General features: G+C 36.2%; 1 protein-coding gene across 1 annotated transcript; it reads left to right on the top strand.

The window, feature by feature from the left end:
• The first annotated feature begins 225 nt into the window (after positions 1-225).
• LOC140889293 (uncharacterized) lies at positions 226-960 on the top strand. Its single transcript, XM_073297011.1, has 2 exons — positions 226-343; positions 500-960. The coding sequence occupies exons 1-2, from the start codon at positions 226-228 to the stop codon at positions 958-960; spliced, it is 579 nt and encodes a 192-aa protein (XP_073153112.1).
• The last annotated feature ends 15,218 nt before the right edge of the window (positions 961-16,178 follow it).

The raw sequence follows: 16,178 nt of genomic DNA, 5'->3' as shown, positions 1-16,178 counted from the left end.
GTTTAGGTTTTATTACTGTTGTTTGGGTTTATACAGTTATTCGATTTGGTTGTATATTATTGGATAAATTACAGATTCCTTTACTTGGGGTTGTAAATTTATTTATGGTTTCCGCAGTTTTATTCTGATATCTGTTTAATTAAGTTAATTGCATGCCTAAGTTCTGTTTAGTAGGTGATCCGGGTAAGGGTCACTACACTAAATCCCAGAGGCATGAATGCAATCATGGTCGTGACTAGAGCACAATCTGAGGAGCAGCAGAGGGATGCTGAAAACAATATGGAGGGGCCAAAAAATTCAGATTCCAAGAAGAATGTGCGTGCTGAAAATCCCTCAACGGCAGGTAAGAAAGGTAAGACTTCAAAATTTGAAGTTAATGATGATGTTGATATTTCTACTTTATCTTTTCCCCATAGAGCTAAGCCATTATTATTTGATCATCACTTTAAAAAGTTTCTTGAAATTTTCAACAAACTGCATATTAACATATCTTTTGTAGACGCTTTAGCTCAGATGCATAATTATGCCAGATTTTTGAAGGACTTGCTGAAAAACAAGAAGAAGTTGAATGATATAACGCAAGTCACAATTAATGAGGAATGCTCGGCGGTGCTGAAAAATAAGCTTCCAACCAAATCTCAAGATCTAGGGAGTTTCTCCATACCTTGTCATATTGAAAGTTTATCATTTGATAATGTTTTGTTTGATTTAGGATCGAGCATAAATTTGATGCCTCATGCACTTGTTAATAAATTCGGTATATGCAACATTGAACCAGAAGATATTTCTCTTAAATTTGCTGATGGATCTATTAAATACCCAAGGGGGGTCGTTGAGAATGTCATATACAAGATAGATAAGTGTTTTTATCCTGTTGATTTTGTTATTCTTGACATGGATGAAGATAGTGAGGTGCCTCTGATTTTAGGGCATCCATTTTTAGCCATGAGTGGAGCGTAATTAATATTTTCGGGCCTTACAATTCCTCCCCTCTAAGGAATGATTTCGTCCTCGAAATCGCATTCGATCTTCTTGCAGCTGAATATCGTAAGTTGTATAGCTGACTGAAGTAATACTTACTTCATTTTGTAAGCTTTATATATCTATTCTGATATCTTCTTTTATTCTTTTACATGATCTCTTCTTTAATCATAGCTAATCCATTGTCCTATAATTACTGAGTCAACTTATATCTGAGCTGCTCTTCCTCTAGATCAAAATTTGCATCGGCTATTCTTCTTAACTCATAATCTTATCGGTTTCTGCTATATCTGATTGAATTCACATGAAATATTCTAGCTGATGTTCTTCGGCTTATGCGTATGGATCACATTTCGTATATATAACAATTCTTGATTGAGTATTAATCAATAAGCTAGATTGAATACTCACAAGGATTATTCATTGAATCACTTTTAAAATCTCTTTTTCAATTGGAGAATGCTCTGAAAAGAAATTTTCTTGCTAATCATTCTGTTCACAGATCAAAATTTGTATTTTTTATTCTTCTGCTATCTCTATTGATTCTACTTTGTTCTTGTTCTGTTTGAATACATCTTCACATTCTCTTTCTTTTTTTGAATCATATCTGATATGATGGCTGATACTTCTGAAATACCGTTTTCAATATAAAGACAATTCTGCTTTTCTTGTCATCTAATAAACAAAATATTGTCTCTATATCTATCAGATAGCTGTCACATGAATGATAGTAATCAAGTGGCATAAAATTAAGCAGCTAGTACCGAATCTAGTACTATAGTTCTGAGCATATCCTCAAAAATCTGAATAATCACATCTGATAGTCCACTAATCGGAGGATGGTATCATGAAATTTCGACAATAGATTTCAATAATGCATGTAATCTGATCATCTTGATAATTTCTTAACAGTTATCTCTGTATGTCTGTATCATGTCTAATACAACATATTCTTGAATCTGTTGAAATATACTACAATCTAAATTGCAAAATCATGACGATTTGAGTAGATTTGAACTAAAATCTTTCGAAAAGTTGATCTTCTTTCAACTCTTACATAACAAATCTGTTACATAAACCACTTGGGTTCTTCTTTTCTGCTTCTTTTACTAGAAATTTCGTATTGGTAATGTCAATTCTGTCGTATCTGCTTTCATTTTCATTCACCAATACTACTTTCCAAGTAATTCATACATGTAATTCATACATTTTCAAACAACTTAAGGGATATAAATTTAGTTGTAATATGCCTTGTTCAGAATTTGATATTCCATATCTAGAATATCTTGCATAATCAAGCGATTATTCATTTCAAAACTCATCTGTTCTGATCTAATGTTTTATCTTATATCTTAATCTAGCATTCTCAATCGAATTCTTAACTTCTTGATCTAATATCAATGTTGCTTAATCTTTCCAAACTAATCTAACTTAGCTTGGAATGCAACAATGATGATTGTTTGAGTATCTGGTTTAAAACTTAAGTACAAAATTTACAGATCTGTACTCACTTGATCAAGCATTCATCTCATTTCTTCTTTCTATTTCCCAAGTAAATGGTAAATCATGCAATCAACCCATAACTCTTGCTGGTACTCGGAATCTGAGTGTCTATCCGTTATGAGCCAAATACTTCAAGATATACGGAAATACACATCAAATAGTCAATGACTCTTGAATTTCAAATCAAAAAAACTCGATCAAATAAATGTCAGTCAAAATCAAATATTCTGAATGACAGCGAGTAAATCAAATAAGACTCTAGAAAAGAAATAAGAGTCTATCAAAATTGATCGAGATCAAATAACAAACCTCAGAATCGATAGCAATAGATTCAAGAATCGTGATTTTTATGACGTAATAGCTTTAACAAAATTGAAGAGGAGACTCAAATATAACTGATTTTTCTTATTCTCGATTGATATGAGTTTATCTATAAATTTCTGAATGATAATATTCGAATATCATCTTTTCGACTTAATGCTTTTTCATCGAATTAATAGCCATTTCGGCACTAGGATAATTCTTCTCTAGGCGATATGCTAACTATTTCTGGAGTTCATAAGTTCAAGTAGTGCTCTTCTATACGAGTTGTCATAGAACCTTCGTATTAGCCACCACTCAATCTAAAACGCCTTTCATTTGGTAGAAAGATCGAAATATTTCATCTGAATCATTTTTGTATAGTCTAACCACTGACATATCTGTCAATTCTAGGTTAGTTCAATACTAATTCAGCACATCAAGTACCATTCTTCCGACGTTCTTCTACTTTCATCTTGTTATAACCTGTACCGAAATAAAAGAAACTTTACTTTTTGAAACTCATATCATAGATTTCTAGTCACTTCTATTGCTGATCTATCTTAATCTCTGAACTGAAACAATCAATATGTAACTGATACTCAGTTATTGCATTAATATTTATAATGTCTCTTAACTTAATACCCAAGTCTGATATTATCACATTCAATCTTATTTTCTAAAATCTGTATTGTATCTTTTTTGTTTAATCTTTCAAATGCATTCCATCTACTCAAAGGCAAAATCTCAGCAAATACATTTAATAAAGGCTCAATAGATAAAGATTGTAGCATAACACATCACTGTTCTATGAATGTATGCAATACAATCAATATATAAGCAGATTCATTCAATTACTCTATTACCTGCAATCTCATTATCTGGTGTAACTTGAGCCTCATTTTTTGTACTTGCTTATTGCCTATGAAATTATCTGCCATTCAAATTTTCTCTTGATCTGTTTCAGCTAAGGGAGCTATTCTTATATTTCTTCATGTGATGGCTTTTAGGCTGAATCGATATTTGTTGTTGTTGTCACTATCTCTTATGTCATAGCTATACTTCTATGGAATCTGTAGTGAAGGTGATGATCATATTTTTCTCAATTACAGAGGCGTGAATAAAATTTCACTCTTCCTTATACAACCGGTTCGTGGTTTCTTTATTCTGTCACTGGCTTCAATCAATTGAAGTTGTTATGCTTCTGTTCTGCAAATTCTACTTTTGTATCTTCTCTATCAAATACAGAAAGAAACAATTCTGTTTACTTACCTGCCAAACAATTTCAGTACGTCTGCTCTTAAACAAGCTCTTCTGTAAAATTCACCAACTTCTTGCTAAGCCATGGAGTTGATATATAATCAAACTGGTTCTATGTTCATATGAAGATTCTTCACTTGACCAACTGATCTAGCTTTTCAACTCAACTCCTTTCTAGACAGCGTATTTTGTATCTTTATGAATTGGTGATTAATAGTTATGGAGTTGTTCAACTAACATACTCCTCAGTGCAATCATCACATCTATCGGCTCAAAAATTTACCTCGACACTGTTCTGTTCTGTATGAGGTTCTTATGCTGTCAGCAAAATCCGTCTTACTCTAGAACAAAAGTAATATAAAATGCAGAGATTATAAAATACAATTCAGTATAGCATACATATAATCTCATGCTTCTGAATATAACACATGCTTGCTAATTCTTATTCTTTTCAAAGAATACATGCTTACAACGAATTCACTTATTCAAATAATTCAATAAATCAGGCATACATAGCAGCATATAAGCATGTAAATCTCATCTCAGTAAAGCAAGTAATATTCAATCAAGAAATCATATTCGCATAAAATTCTTTAAAGCAAGTAAAGCATAATCATGCAATACTATAAATGCATTCGACTCAATCTACCCCGCTCAACTTCTATCTTAGTTCAAGACTTTATGCTCTGATACCACCTATTGTGGGGACCTCGAGTGCTAATCTCAATTCTTAATCACAGTCAATATCAATCTGATAAATAAGCAACATGATTACAAAAATCAATATGATCAATTAAACATATATTCTGTTTAATAAAAACAAAAATTAACCAGGGCATTTGGCGACACAAAATCACGTCGCAAAAATAACCAAATTTAATTTTTTTTTATAAAAGAGGGGGTTGCGCTCGAGCTGCCATATTTGTCCGCTCGAGCGGCGCCCTTTCACCCAACCTACGGATTGGGAAACATTGGGATGCGCCCCAGCTGCCATAGGTAGTACCCCGCCCAGTTTTTGCAGCTAGCCTTTGCCCTGTTTAATCTCTTCCAAAACTTGCTCTTTTCAATCTAAAACAGGCACATTCATTGTTATCAAGTTCTAAACATGTTGCCAAACATAGTTTCATGTATTTCTTACATCATCTAGTAATCTAAATACATGCAAAAACTAGAGTATACAACCTACTCAACATGTATTCTTCAACACATAGTTTACTTAAAATTTGAATATGCTTGATCAACATTTAAAGAGCAAAACATCTGCTAAATCTTAACCCGTGTCTCCACCTCTAACTTCTTCAATCTTTAGCTAACGAAGTCTCGTCTGACTCTTTCCTGCCCAACCTATTGCAATGCACACATACAAAGGCAAAGAAATAGCCGGATAAATCTGGTGAGAATAAATCTCAGTATGAAATACATGCATATTGTGAGGACCCAGATTTTAATCTCTCGAACATAAATAAATCATGTAAATCAAAAGAAATAAAAATAATCAATAATACATTTAGCGACGCACATCTTACATTCGGCGACGCAAAACCACGTCGTGAAAAGTAGGTTTTTTTTTTTTTTTTATCAGGGTGACGCGCGGGCGCGCATGACGCCCTGTCCGGACCTCCGAGACAGTGCAAGACGCACGGGCGCGCCTTCAGGGCTGCGCGGGCGTGCATGGCCTGCTGTTTCTGCACCAAAAATGACTCCCAAAAGTGTAATGTCATACCCATAAGGACTCTAACATGATCCAACTAATATTTTTCCAACAATGAGGTATTCAAATACATAAAAATGTAGAACAAGCGTCGATTCTAAGTTCTAAAATTCAAAATGGAATACACGGGAGTTCGAATACAAGGTATGACTTCTAAAACCAAGTCCTCACTCTATCATTTCCCACTCGATCTAGTCATGCAGATCTTGACTCGATCCTGCCCCACCTGCCGTCAAGTACACATACAAACAAAACGACAGCCGGATAATCCGGTGAGAATATAATTCCCAGTAAAAGAGACAAATCAAGAAATTCCAAATAATATATTAATTCATGTTATATAAAACAACGAGTAAATCAATTCAGAAAGGCATATCAGCACTCAACTCGAAATGTTGGAGAACGGTGATCAGATCAATCAGAATTGATACCCGGTGCAGCGGAAGTTTAAAATTTTATATGGAACGATTTCATAATGGGTATCAAAACTTTACGATTAAATTGTTCTTGTAAAAATTAAATAACAATTATAAATTTACCTCCAATCTCGAAACGAGATTATGGACACCAACAGATTACTCTGCTCTTGTTGTATATCCCAGGAACTGATGGATGAACAATTCTTCAATCAGGTCCACGAACAGAGATTTAATCCCTCTCATAGATTGCACTAGAAAATCTATCAGAAGTTTCTACGAAGAGAATTAACGAATTTGATCCGTTAAACCAGACTGCAAATTCAAAATTCACAGGCTGGATTTTCCCGAGTAGAGAGGGAGGGGGGCGGCCACTTAGAGAAAACACAGCTAGGGTTTTCGAAAATATTTTGTGACCTCTGTTATTTAATTTCTGTACTGCAATAACTTATTTATAATGTGGGCTGCTAACAGCTTAGGGCCCATTAGTCATAAGTTCAAGCCTGACAAGCAAAGCCCGCATGTTCAGAAATTAATATAAAATTCATCGTGACTAAGATTGATAAACCAATTTTACCAATGTACACAGAAACCATTTCTGCATCTTTTAAAGTCAAGATAAATTTTCTGAATCAGAATTCAGTGGTTTCCAAAAATGCTCAACCCTATGTCATTTTTAGGAAATCTTACTCCTCTACTCTTAAATAAGAAGTCCCACTTCTTTGTTCATTAAATTTAACTATCTCAACGGGGATTAAAAATCCATTACTCTGTGTGACCCTCAATGGTTCAGGGATACAGCTAGCCGTGGGCTCACAACTCCTTGTGACTCGGAACAACAATTTCCGACTTGCCCATCGAATCATGGTAAGAGCGCCTAGAAACATCGCCCCATGATTCCCTAGGTATCACTGATAGTGCCTGCAAGAACCAATAGAATTTGGTTAGCGTACAGTACAGTCCCTTCATCCATATATCCCGATTGAATCAACAACCATTGGTAAATCGAGAGTCGTTCGAGATTTGATAACTATGCAATGCATCTTGAAGATCAAATAGTGACATCGCATGTGCTACAAAGAAACCATTTCTTAAAACACATCATGTAATCTGGCCAGAGATTCGTCACACTAATATCTCCTCAGATTGCATAGGATATCCACACTCGCAAGTATGTGGTGAATCCTTGACAATAAAGCATCGACTCCTATATGTGTTGTAACTGTACCCAATCCCGACACCTGATGACCCCAATAGAGTTGGTAAACGAGTCAAAGCACAGTACTAGCATATAGAGTCTGAATGATGTTTCAAGTAGTAAGGACTAATGGTGTACAACCAAAACCGCGGACTTTATCCACTCGATAAGTGATAACCACTTGGAAAGTCCAGATAGGGTAGTTCGATCATTCATCGTATGAATATCCATTTGCATTCTTTGAACATCTCTATGTTCCATACCAATGAAACGTGGTACTCGGCATCGCAAATGCTAGTCTCAATCTCGAGCGATCCTTATCCTTATTAACGGACGGCTCAATCGACTAGGAACCATTTAGAATATACAGTGACTATAAGATGTGTTTCATGATAGACATCCCCATGTACTACCACATCTTACATACACTATAGTATATTCAAGGTCTTTATCAAAACAACAATAGTATATCACAATATAACAATATGAAGAAAGATAAAGTCATTGCCATTAATAAAAGTGTAAATTATATTAAACAAAAGATTGTTTATACAAAGAGTCATCAAAGACCTTAGCCACAAGTTGGCTCACCGGGCACCCACTCTTTCACGAAATGCATTAAAATGCAATGCATGCCTTCAAAACTCGGGATTATCTAATCGAATAATCGAATATCATTCGGTACTCGGTTGGGATCCCGGGGTCGAGTTTTTGCGAACAACTCACCGATACACCCATTCGGGGTGGATGTCGCTCAACTCAAACCCCTAGACTTCAGAGCAACTATAAGAAGTATTCTGGCAGTTGGAAAAACTCGAAATCCAAAGCCACTTCAATGTAGCTCCCTAAATCGTCTAAGTTCAAAACGAATCGAATCTTCGGCTCAAGATGTATGCAAGTGAAAATAAACTCATTCAAGTTAAAAACAAATAATTCAAATAGCATACAAGTATGTGATTTCTTTTGGGCACTCGAATTAATTCAAATTCGAGTTAATCATCCCATTCATTCAATCGTCGTCTTTTTACCTTTTCAAGTTCGTCGGGGATTCAAATCTGAAAATAACAACGAACTCAATCAAAATCGAATCGAATCAAAACAAGCCATGCAAGAAGTTCAATACTATATCGTTCTTCAATTCTCGAATCGATTCAACTTCCAAGTTCGATCCAAACCCGAATATTTCAACTCAAATATGAAAATGTGATATACGGATTCGATATAAATCTTCTAACTCAAACAAACCCAGAAATCAAACCGAATAATAATATCGATAATCCCAAACTCGATTTCGACGGCATAACGGCTATAAACGGTCAAACCAAAAATCATCAACATCGTGAAACCATTCCAAACAACTCATATCATCTTCCAATCCATCAAAACTCAACAAATTCAACCAAAATCATAAGACCCATTTTTGAAATTAATCTCCAAAAATCATATAAAATCCAAACTTCGTTCTTTTTCCGAACCGACTTTGAATACACGATCTATGCTAACTCAAGCACAACATACTCGAAGATTATCAAATTCTAACAACCCAACAAAATTCAAAGTTTGTGGATCGTAACAAAACTTACGTCAGAATGAAGCCCTCGTTGCGGTGATCGTGAATCTCAAGTCGAATCTAAAATCTGACGGTCGGATCGTGAGAATCGGACGGAGCAAAAGCTTGAGAAACCTTCCATGGATTCTCTCGGCTTCTAGGCGAGATGGGGGGAGGAGGAAAGTGAGGGGAGACAGAGAGAGAGATGCAACAATAATAATAATAACCCCATGCTTTGACTAAGTCCAACACTCTACTATTGCAATTCGGTGCCTGAAACTCCAAACTCAATCGATTTAATCCCGGCTCAATTAATTCCCTTCAATTCAATTTAATTCTAATAATAATAAATCCACTAATCCCAAAATAATTAATTTCAGGGCCTTAAAATTCCCCCCCCCCCCTCTAAGAATCGATTTCGTCCTCGAAATCAAAGCAGTTCCATCTCAGAAAACAAGATACAGTTCGAAGACAGATAAAATAATTCTTCTCTCAAAATAACTCTGAAATCGCAGTTCTAATCAACTCCGCTTCTTGAACCGTTTCTTCAAATCCGAATCGTCTCAACTGCATAAACTCAATCTGAATCGGTCTCTCTAAAGAGCTGATACTCAGTTTGGTCAATTCTGAATCGGTCGTCTCAACAAAGTTGGCGTCTCATCAATTCTAGTCTCAACCTCAAAGAAAATCTGTGAATTAGACAACAAAAGACGTGAAGTACGTCGAGAATACCCAAAGAATACGGAAGAACAAATTAGTGGAAAACAAGGAGAACTGAAGGAGTAAAAATCAGTAGGCGAGATCGCCTATCTCCTCTAGAATCTCAAAGGAACTCGTGAGTTCATCGAGACAGTTCTCTCTCTTATCATAACTGCCACACCCTCTAAACTGAAGAATCTTCTGAATTACTCGGCTTCCCTGAACATAAGTACAGAGATCTGCGTCGGAATCCGAATACTTCGTTCATCCTTCTTCTCAAGTCGTCTTCATCATAGACAGGAAATCTCCATTCGTCTATCGAACCTCGAATCAAATCTGATCCCAAGTCAGGGAACTCAGAAAATCATCCCAATTCAATTGGGATTCTCATTTCTTCTCGTACAACTCATTTACAAAAATCGATATCAAGATACTCGGCTGATATCTGTTGTACAGAAACTTCGCAAAAGATGAGAAATCCATTCAGCTAGTGCCAAAATCAAGCACTACAACTCAGCATAAACTCTTAAAGTCTATATCGCTTATTCTTGGGTGTCCGTCGTTCTGAGGATAATAAACTAAACCCAATTATAATCCAATAACAAAAGTCTCTTAAAGACTGAGTTCAAGGTGAGAGTTAACTCAAAATCTCATTCTGAAAGGACAGACTTGTCACAGACTTTGACAAGTCAACTATCTGAAAATCCTCCTGACGATAATTCTAATCATATTGTCATGTCTGAAATCCATTCTATACGAAAACAGAAGCAGACTACATCAATATCTCGATTCTAATCAGATAGCATCTCCAAATCAGACAGTTTTATACCTCCGTGACCACATGCCGAACACTCCCAATTCTATTCTGCATGAATAAACTGCAAGAGAGCAAAACAATCTGAAATCCTTTCTGACCAACTTCTCAACATCGGGTAGAGTCTGAAATTCATTCCGTACGGAGTACAGTAACATATTTCTGCAATCGGTCTATTAAAGCTCGGGTGGCTTCAAATTTCCAGACTGATCGATAGCTTCAGAAAGGTATTCGTCGAAAAGTAATCTTCTTTTCATTCTGACAATTAACTGTACCACAGAAAGTCGGTTCCTTCTCTCTATTAGCTATCAAAAGTGGACAGACTAGCAATTACGAAATCATACTTCACACCTCATTCTTCATATGTTCCTATAAAGTTTGATTCCTCAATCCTCTGAATATCTTTCGGTCGTCTGAAAGAATAATGAATAACTGCAAAGTGCCAATCTCAAGATACTCTGTCTCAATCAAAATCTTTGGCACAACAAAACAATTACTCACAACTGAGGTATCGTCACTGTCCTGAAACTCAGACTGTGCCCAGTTCTGACTCTTCTTCATTAAATTCTCCAATTCGAATCTGTTTTCTACGTTATCTCCATCTTTTAAATCAATTATGGCTCAGTTCGGATAAAGGAATTCTGACAGACTTCCTATCTGTTTCAGACTCTAAATCAGAAGTGTAACACTCATCGATCAGCGAAGTCAAGGATAGTAGATAAAATAAGAACAGATCCATCGGCTCAAAGATAATAATGGTAGTAGACAAAATAATAATAGATCATTCTGTTCAAACTTCAGTTGCTGCACTGTTCTACTTTAGATCATACTGGAATTCACCATTAGATTCTACATCATATCCAATCTGTTCCTCAATCTCTAAATCAGTTCGGTCGCGACATTCGTACTCTGACTTCTCAGTTCAGAAAAGACCTCGAAAATTTCACTGGAGATAATGATGCCCGATCTAACAAGCAATAAGATCACTGTCAATTCAATATCACGAATAGGATGTTGAGTCTCGACTGCTCCATCTGCTACCATGACTGAGCTAACACAGATTTCTTCTGAATAAGAATACCTCCAGAATCTGGATAAGAAAATGTAATGCACTGAAGATCATCAGTACAAAGGAAATAAGAAATACTGGAGCTCGGGTCGATCTCTTCTTCATGTCAAACAACTGATCTCATAAGATTCGGTTCAGTTATAAGAGCATTCTCTGGAGTTAGATGAGAAATCGGCTCCACGACGACAAGAATCTCTCGAAAATCTGCTATAGAACTCAAAATCTTCAATTCTCAGATACAGATGCCGGTTTGGCTTCAATCAAAACAGCTTCGATCTTGCAAAATCACAGAACTTCCAGCTTTAGAATTAATATGATCGAGGAAAGGACATCTCTATACAAGCACTATTCAGACTTCAATAGCATGAGATGCAACGTCTAGGCACTCAATTCTGTAAAACCATTCTTCCATATTCTGTATGATCAGTACTATTCTTTGAAAAGAACCAAAAAGCTCGATAAGAATTTCTAATTCCATCTAAATACCTCTTATACATTCAGTTCGAATGATCTTCAATACTGTAGACGAGTTTCACTTCAAACGGTACGACTATACACCCAAGCAGTCATACCTTGATCCAAGTCCAGTCTTCAATACTTATTTATATCAAACTCTCAGCTGATGATGTCTGATCTCAAGTCATTGCTGAATCTAACCTCATGACTCAGAGGTAATCCAAAAATCTCACCTGGATAATAAAAACAACTCTCTAACCACTGGTTTATCAACCAATTCAGGCTATATTCTAGAACATCAGCATTGAACAAGAGAATTCCTCCGCGAAATTCTAAAATCAGAAGGTCATTCGGCAGATCAACTAACAACGAATCCTGGAATCGAGAATCCTTACCAGAGGATTTCCATTCGTCTGTTGACTCGGATCTGAATCTGTCAACTTCCTGATACAATCCACAGTAATCCTGTACTGGATAAAGCAGCTAACAGACAACCAAATCAAAATCTGATAACTGAAGTATGATACTGCACGGTTACAATCCAATCAAAATCTCAATCAATCAGAATCTGAAATAAAATACTGTTCGGTTCCAACTCATCCCATGAATTCAAATAATGGAGACTATTGCTAATCAAAATTCAAAAAACCGAGATGCATCAATAAATATCAATAAGAAGAAAGATAAGCTGCGTAACCGATTATATCAGAATAAGAATAGAAACCATACTCTACTGTTTCTTGCGGTCATCATCGGCAAAATCTGAGTCTGATCCTCAATAAGAGTACATCTAGAATCTGTTGCCTCGAATATTGATTCATCATGTGATTAAGTTCTCATAGATTCTGTTATTGCAGCCGAAAGGAGCAACTTAAACGGCTAGTATCTTTGTCGGAGTTAAAGACACAAGGAAAATCCCTTCGGAGATCTTTCGATAATATCATGATGACGAACTCTGGCATAGTGTCCGACTGATGACCGACCTGACAGCATCTTCTGATCTCAAGGCACTGTCACTGATTTCATAAACTGCTTTCTATTTGATTAAAGATGATCTCTAAGTCCCTCTAACTCTGATCAAATGATGAAAAGGGATTTGTCGAAGAAATTCGGATTAAAGTGGTTTCTAAAAAGTGATCGAACCTTGATTCCCTAATGCTCTCTCCTTCAAATTCTACCAACTTTTATCGATCCTCTAAGTTGGTACCACACTAACTGAATTCTCCGGTCGTCTGTGTAGTTCAGAGAATCACTCAACTGATCGATCCCTTCTATTCAACTCCCGCATCCAACAGCATTCTCGATACTCTTCAAAATCGGTAACCTAAATGACTAAAACTTCCTCGGTATAATTCCCATCGATGTCAGAGTGACATCTAACAGTGTAGTAGTGGCATGATCTAGATCAGTCGAAGGAGTTACTGCTGGTTGTCGTCTGCTAAAATTCTTCAGGGAACAATTCTGATATTTAGTATGAAAAGGATACCAAATCTTCATCTCAAAATTCGGTGTTCCATATCTCTGTTCGAAAAGTTCGTTCAACTACAAATTACTGAATTTTCGGATCTCAATCGAATTCTAATTCTCATCGCGAACAATCTATGATCTGCTAGCTCAAGTAGATGGTGGAACTCGGCTCCGAAATTAAAATACAGTTCATATTTCAAGTAATACATGCTTTAAATCTTAAATCACATAATCATGTAATTCCAAGTAACCCATAAATAATAAAGAATGCTTTCAATCAGATCAAGTAATCGTGATCCGAATATTAAATCACAACTCATGTAATTCAATTAATTCAAGAGTCAATATTGTTGGAAAACGTGTTCAGATCAATTAAGAATTGATACCCGGTGTAGCGGAAGTTTAAAAATTTTATTTTATTATATGGAACGATTCCATATCAAGGGTATCAAAACTTTTACGATTAAATATGTGTAAGTAAAACAAATAATCACAATTAAATATTTTACCTTAAAATCTCGAAACGAGATTATGTACACCAACAGAACTTAATCTGCTCTTCTTGTAAATCCCGGGAACCTATGGCGTCACGATCAATCACCGGAATTAGGTCCACTAACGAAAAACAGAAACCCTCTGATTGACTGCACTAGAAATCAATCAGAAGTTTTACGTAGAGAATAAACATATTTGATCTGTTAATTCGGATTGCAATTTTTCACAAAAATCACAAGCCGAATTTTCTCAAAAGGGACAGAGAATTCAAAAATCCTCTTGAATAATTCTGCAGTGTTTTTTGAAAATTCAAGACTGAACTGTGTATAATTTTCGAACACTGCATACCTATTTATAGATAATTTCTAGACTAGATTAAGTTATAATTGTATTAGGACTCTAACTTCTTAGGGCCCACAATCCATAACTTAAGCCCAACAAGACAAGCCCGTTGTTATAGAAATTAATATAAAATTGATCGTGACTCCGATTGATAAACTGATTTCACCAATGTGCACAGAAACCATTTCTGCATCTTTTAGAGTCAAGATAATTTTTCTGAATCCGAATTCAGTGATTTCCAAAAATGCCCATCCCTATGTCATTTTAGGAAATCCCACTCCCTTTTAGTTAAGAAGTCCAACTTCTCTTTCATTAAATTTAACTCTTTAAATTTAACTATCTCTACGGGGTTTTAGTAATCCATTACTTGTGTAACCCTCAATGGTTCAGGGATACAGCTAGCCGTGGGCTCACAACTCCTTGTTACTCGGAACAACAATTTCCGACTTACCCATCGAATCATGATAAGAGCATCTAGCAACATCGCCCCATGATTCCCTAGGTATCACAGATAGTGCCTGCAAGAACCAGTAGATTTTGGTTAGCGTACAGTAAAGTCCCTTCATCCAAATATCCCGATCGAATCAACAACCATTGGTACATCGAGAGTTGTTCGTGATTCGATAACTATGCAATGCATCTTGAAGATCAAATAGTGACATCGCATGTGCTACTAGGAAACCAAGTAACCTAAATCACATCGAGTACTCTGGCCAGAGATTTGTCACAATAATATCTCCTCAGATCGCATAGGATATCCACACTCGCAAGTATGTGGTGAATCCTTGACAACAAAGCATCGACTCCTATATGTGTCATAACTGTACCCAATCCCGACACCTGATGACCCCAATAGAGTCGGTAAATGAGTCAAAGTACAGTACTAGCATATAAAGTCTCAATGATGTTTCAAGTAATAAGGACTAATGGTGTACAACCAAAACCGCGGACTTTATCCACTCGATAAGTGATAACCACTTGGAAAGTTCGAATAGGGTAGTTCGATCATTCATCATATGAATATACATTTGCATTCTTTGAACATCTCCATGTTCATTACCAATGAAACGTGGTACTTGGCATCACAAATGCTAGTCTCAATCTCGAGCGATCCTTATCCTTATTTGCGGACGGCTCAATTGACTAGGAACTGTTTATAATATACAGTGACTATAAGATGTGTTTCATAATAGTGATCTCTCTTTATTCACTATCTCATCTTATCCATTGAATCTTCACCAATGGAATGGTCTTCGTTCGGAGTTGCTTTGTCTTCCTATCAAGAATCTGAATAGGTTGCTCGAAATAGCTAAGAGTGTCAACAAACTCAGTTTCATCAGAGCAAATCACATGAGATGCATCAGATATATACTTCCTTAACATCGATATATGAAAGACGTCATGTATTCCAGATAAAGACATAGGAAGAGCGAGTCGATAAGCTAGATTGCCTATCTTCTCGAGAATCTCATACGGCCCAATATACCTCGGAGATAATTTCCCTCGTTTGCCAAATCGAACGGTGCCTCTGAACGGTGAAATCTTCAGAAACAATCTATCTCCCTGATCAAAAGATAATGGTCGTTGTCGTACATTCGCATATCTGGTCTGTTTGTGTTGTACTGTTCTCATTCTCTGCTGTATCAGTTTCAGCTTTTCAGTCATATGTCTGATCATATCTGGCCCTAACTCAGGTACCTCAGAAACATCATCGCAATACAAAGGCGATCGACACTTCTTTCCATATAATGCTTCAAATGGTGCCATCTCTATACTCGTCTGATAACTGTTGTTATAAGAAAATTCCACAAGTGGTATAGAATTTTGCCATGTAACACCAAAATCAAGTACTACAGCTCTAAGCATATCCTCAAGCGTCTGAATTGTTCGTTCAGATTGACCGTCGGTTTGAGGATGG

The sequence above is a fragment of the Henckelia pumila genome, chromosome 3 (assembly GCF_033568475.1).
Source record: "Henckelia pumila isolate YLH828 chromosome 3, ASM3356847v2, whole genome shotgun sequence".
Classification (NCBI taxonomy): Eukaryota; Viridiplantae; Streptophyta; class Magnoliopsida; order Lamiales; family Gesneriaceae; genus Henckelia; species Henckelia pumila.
The sequence above is the reverse complement of the archived record's forward strand: the minus strand, read 5'-3'. Positions and strand labels throughout refer to the sequence as shown.

What these genes read in the sequence shown, in the direction of transcription:
- LOC140889293 (XM_073297011.1), top strand. Translation starts at nt 226, where the DNA reads ATGGTCGTGACTAGAGCACAATCTGAGGAGCAGCAGAGGGATGCTGAA. An exon ending in TGAAAATCCCTCAACGGCAG is followed by an intron (nt 344 to 499) that starts GTAAGAAAGGTA and finishes TATCTTTTGTAG; the next exon opens with ACGCTTTAGCTCAGATGCAT.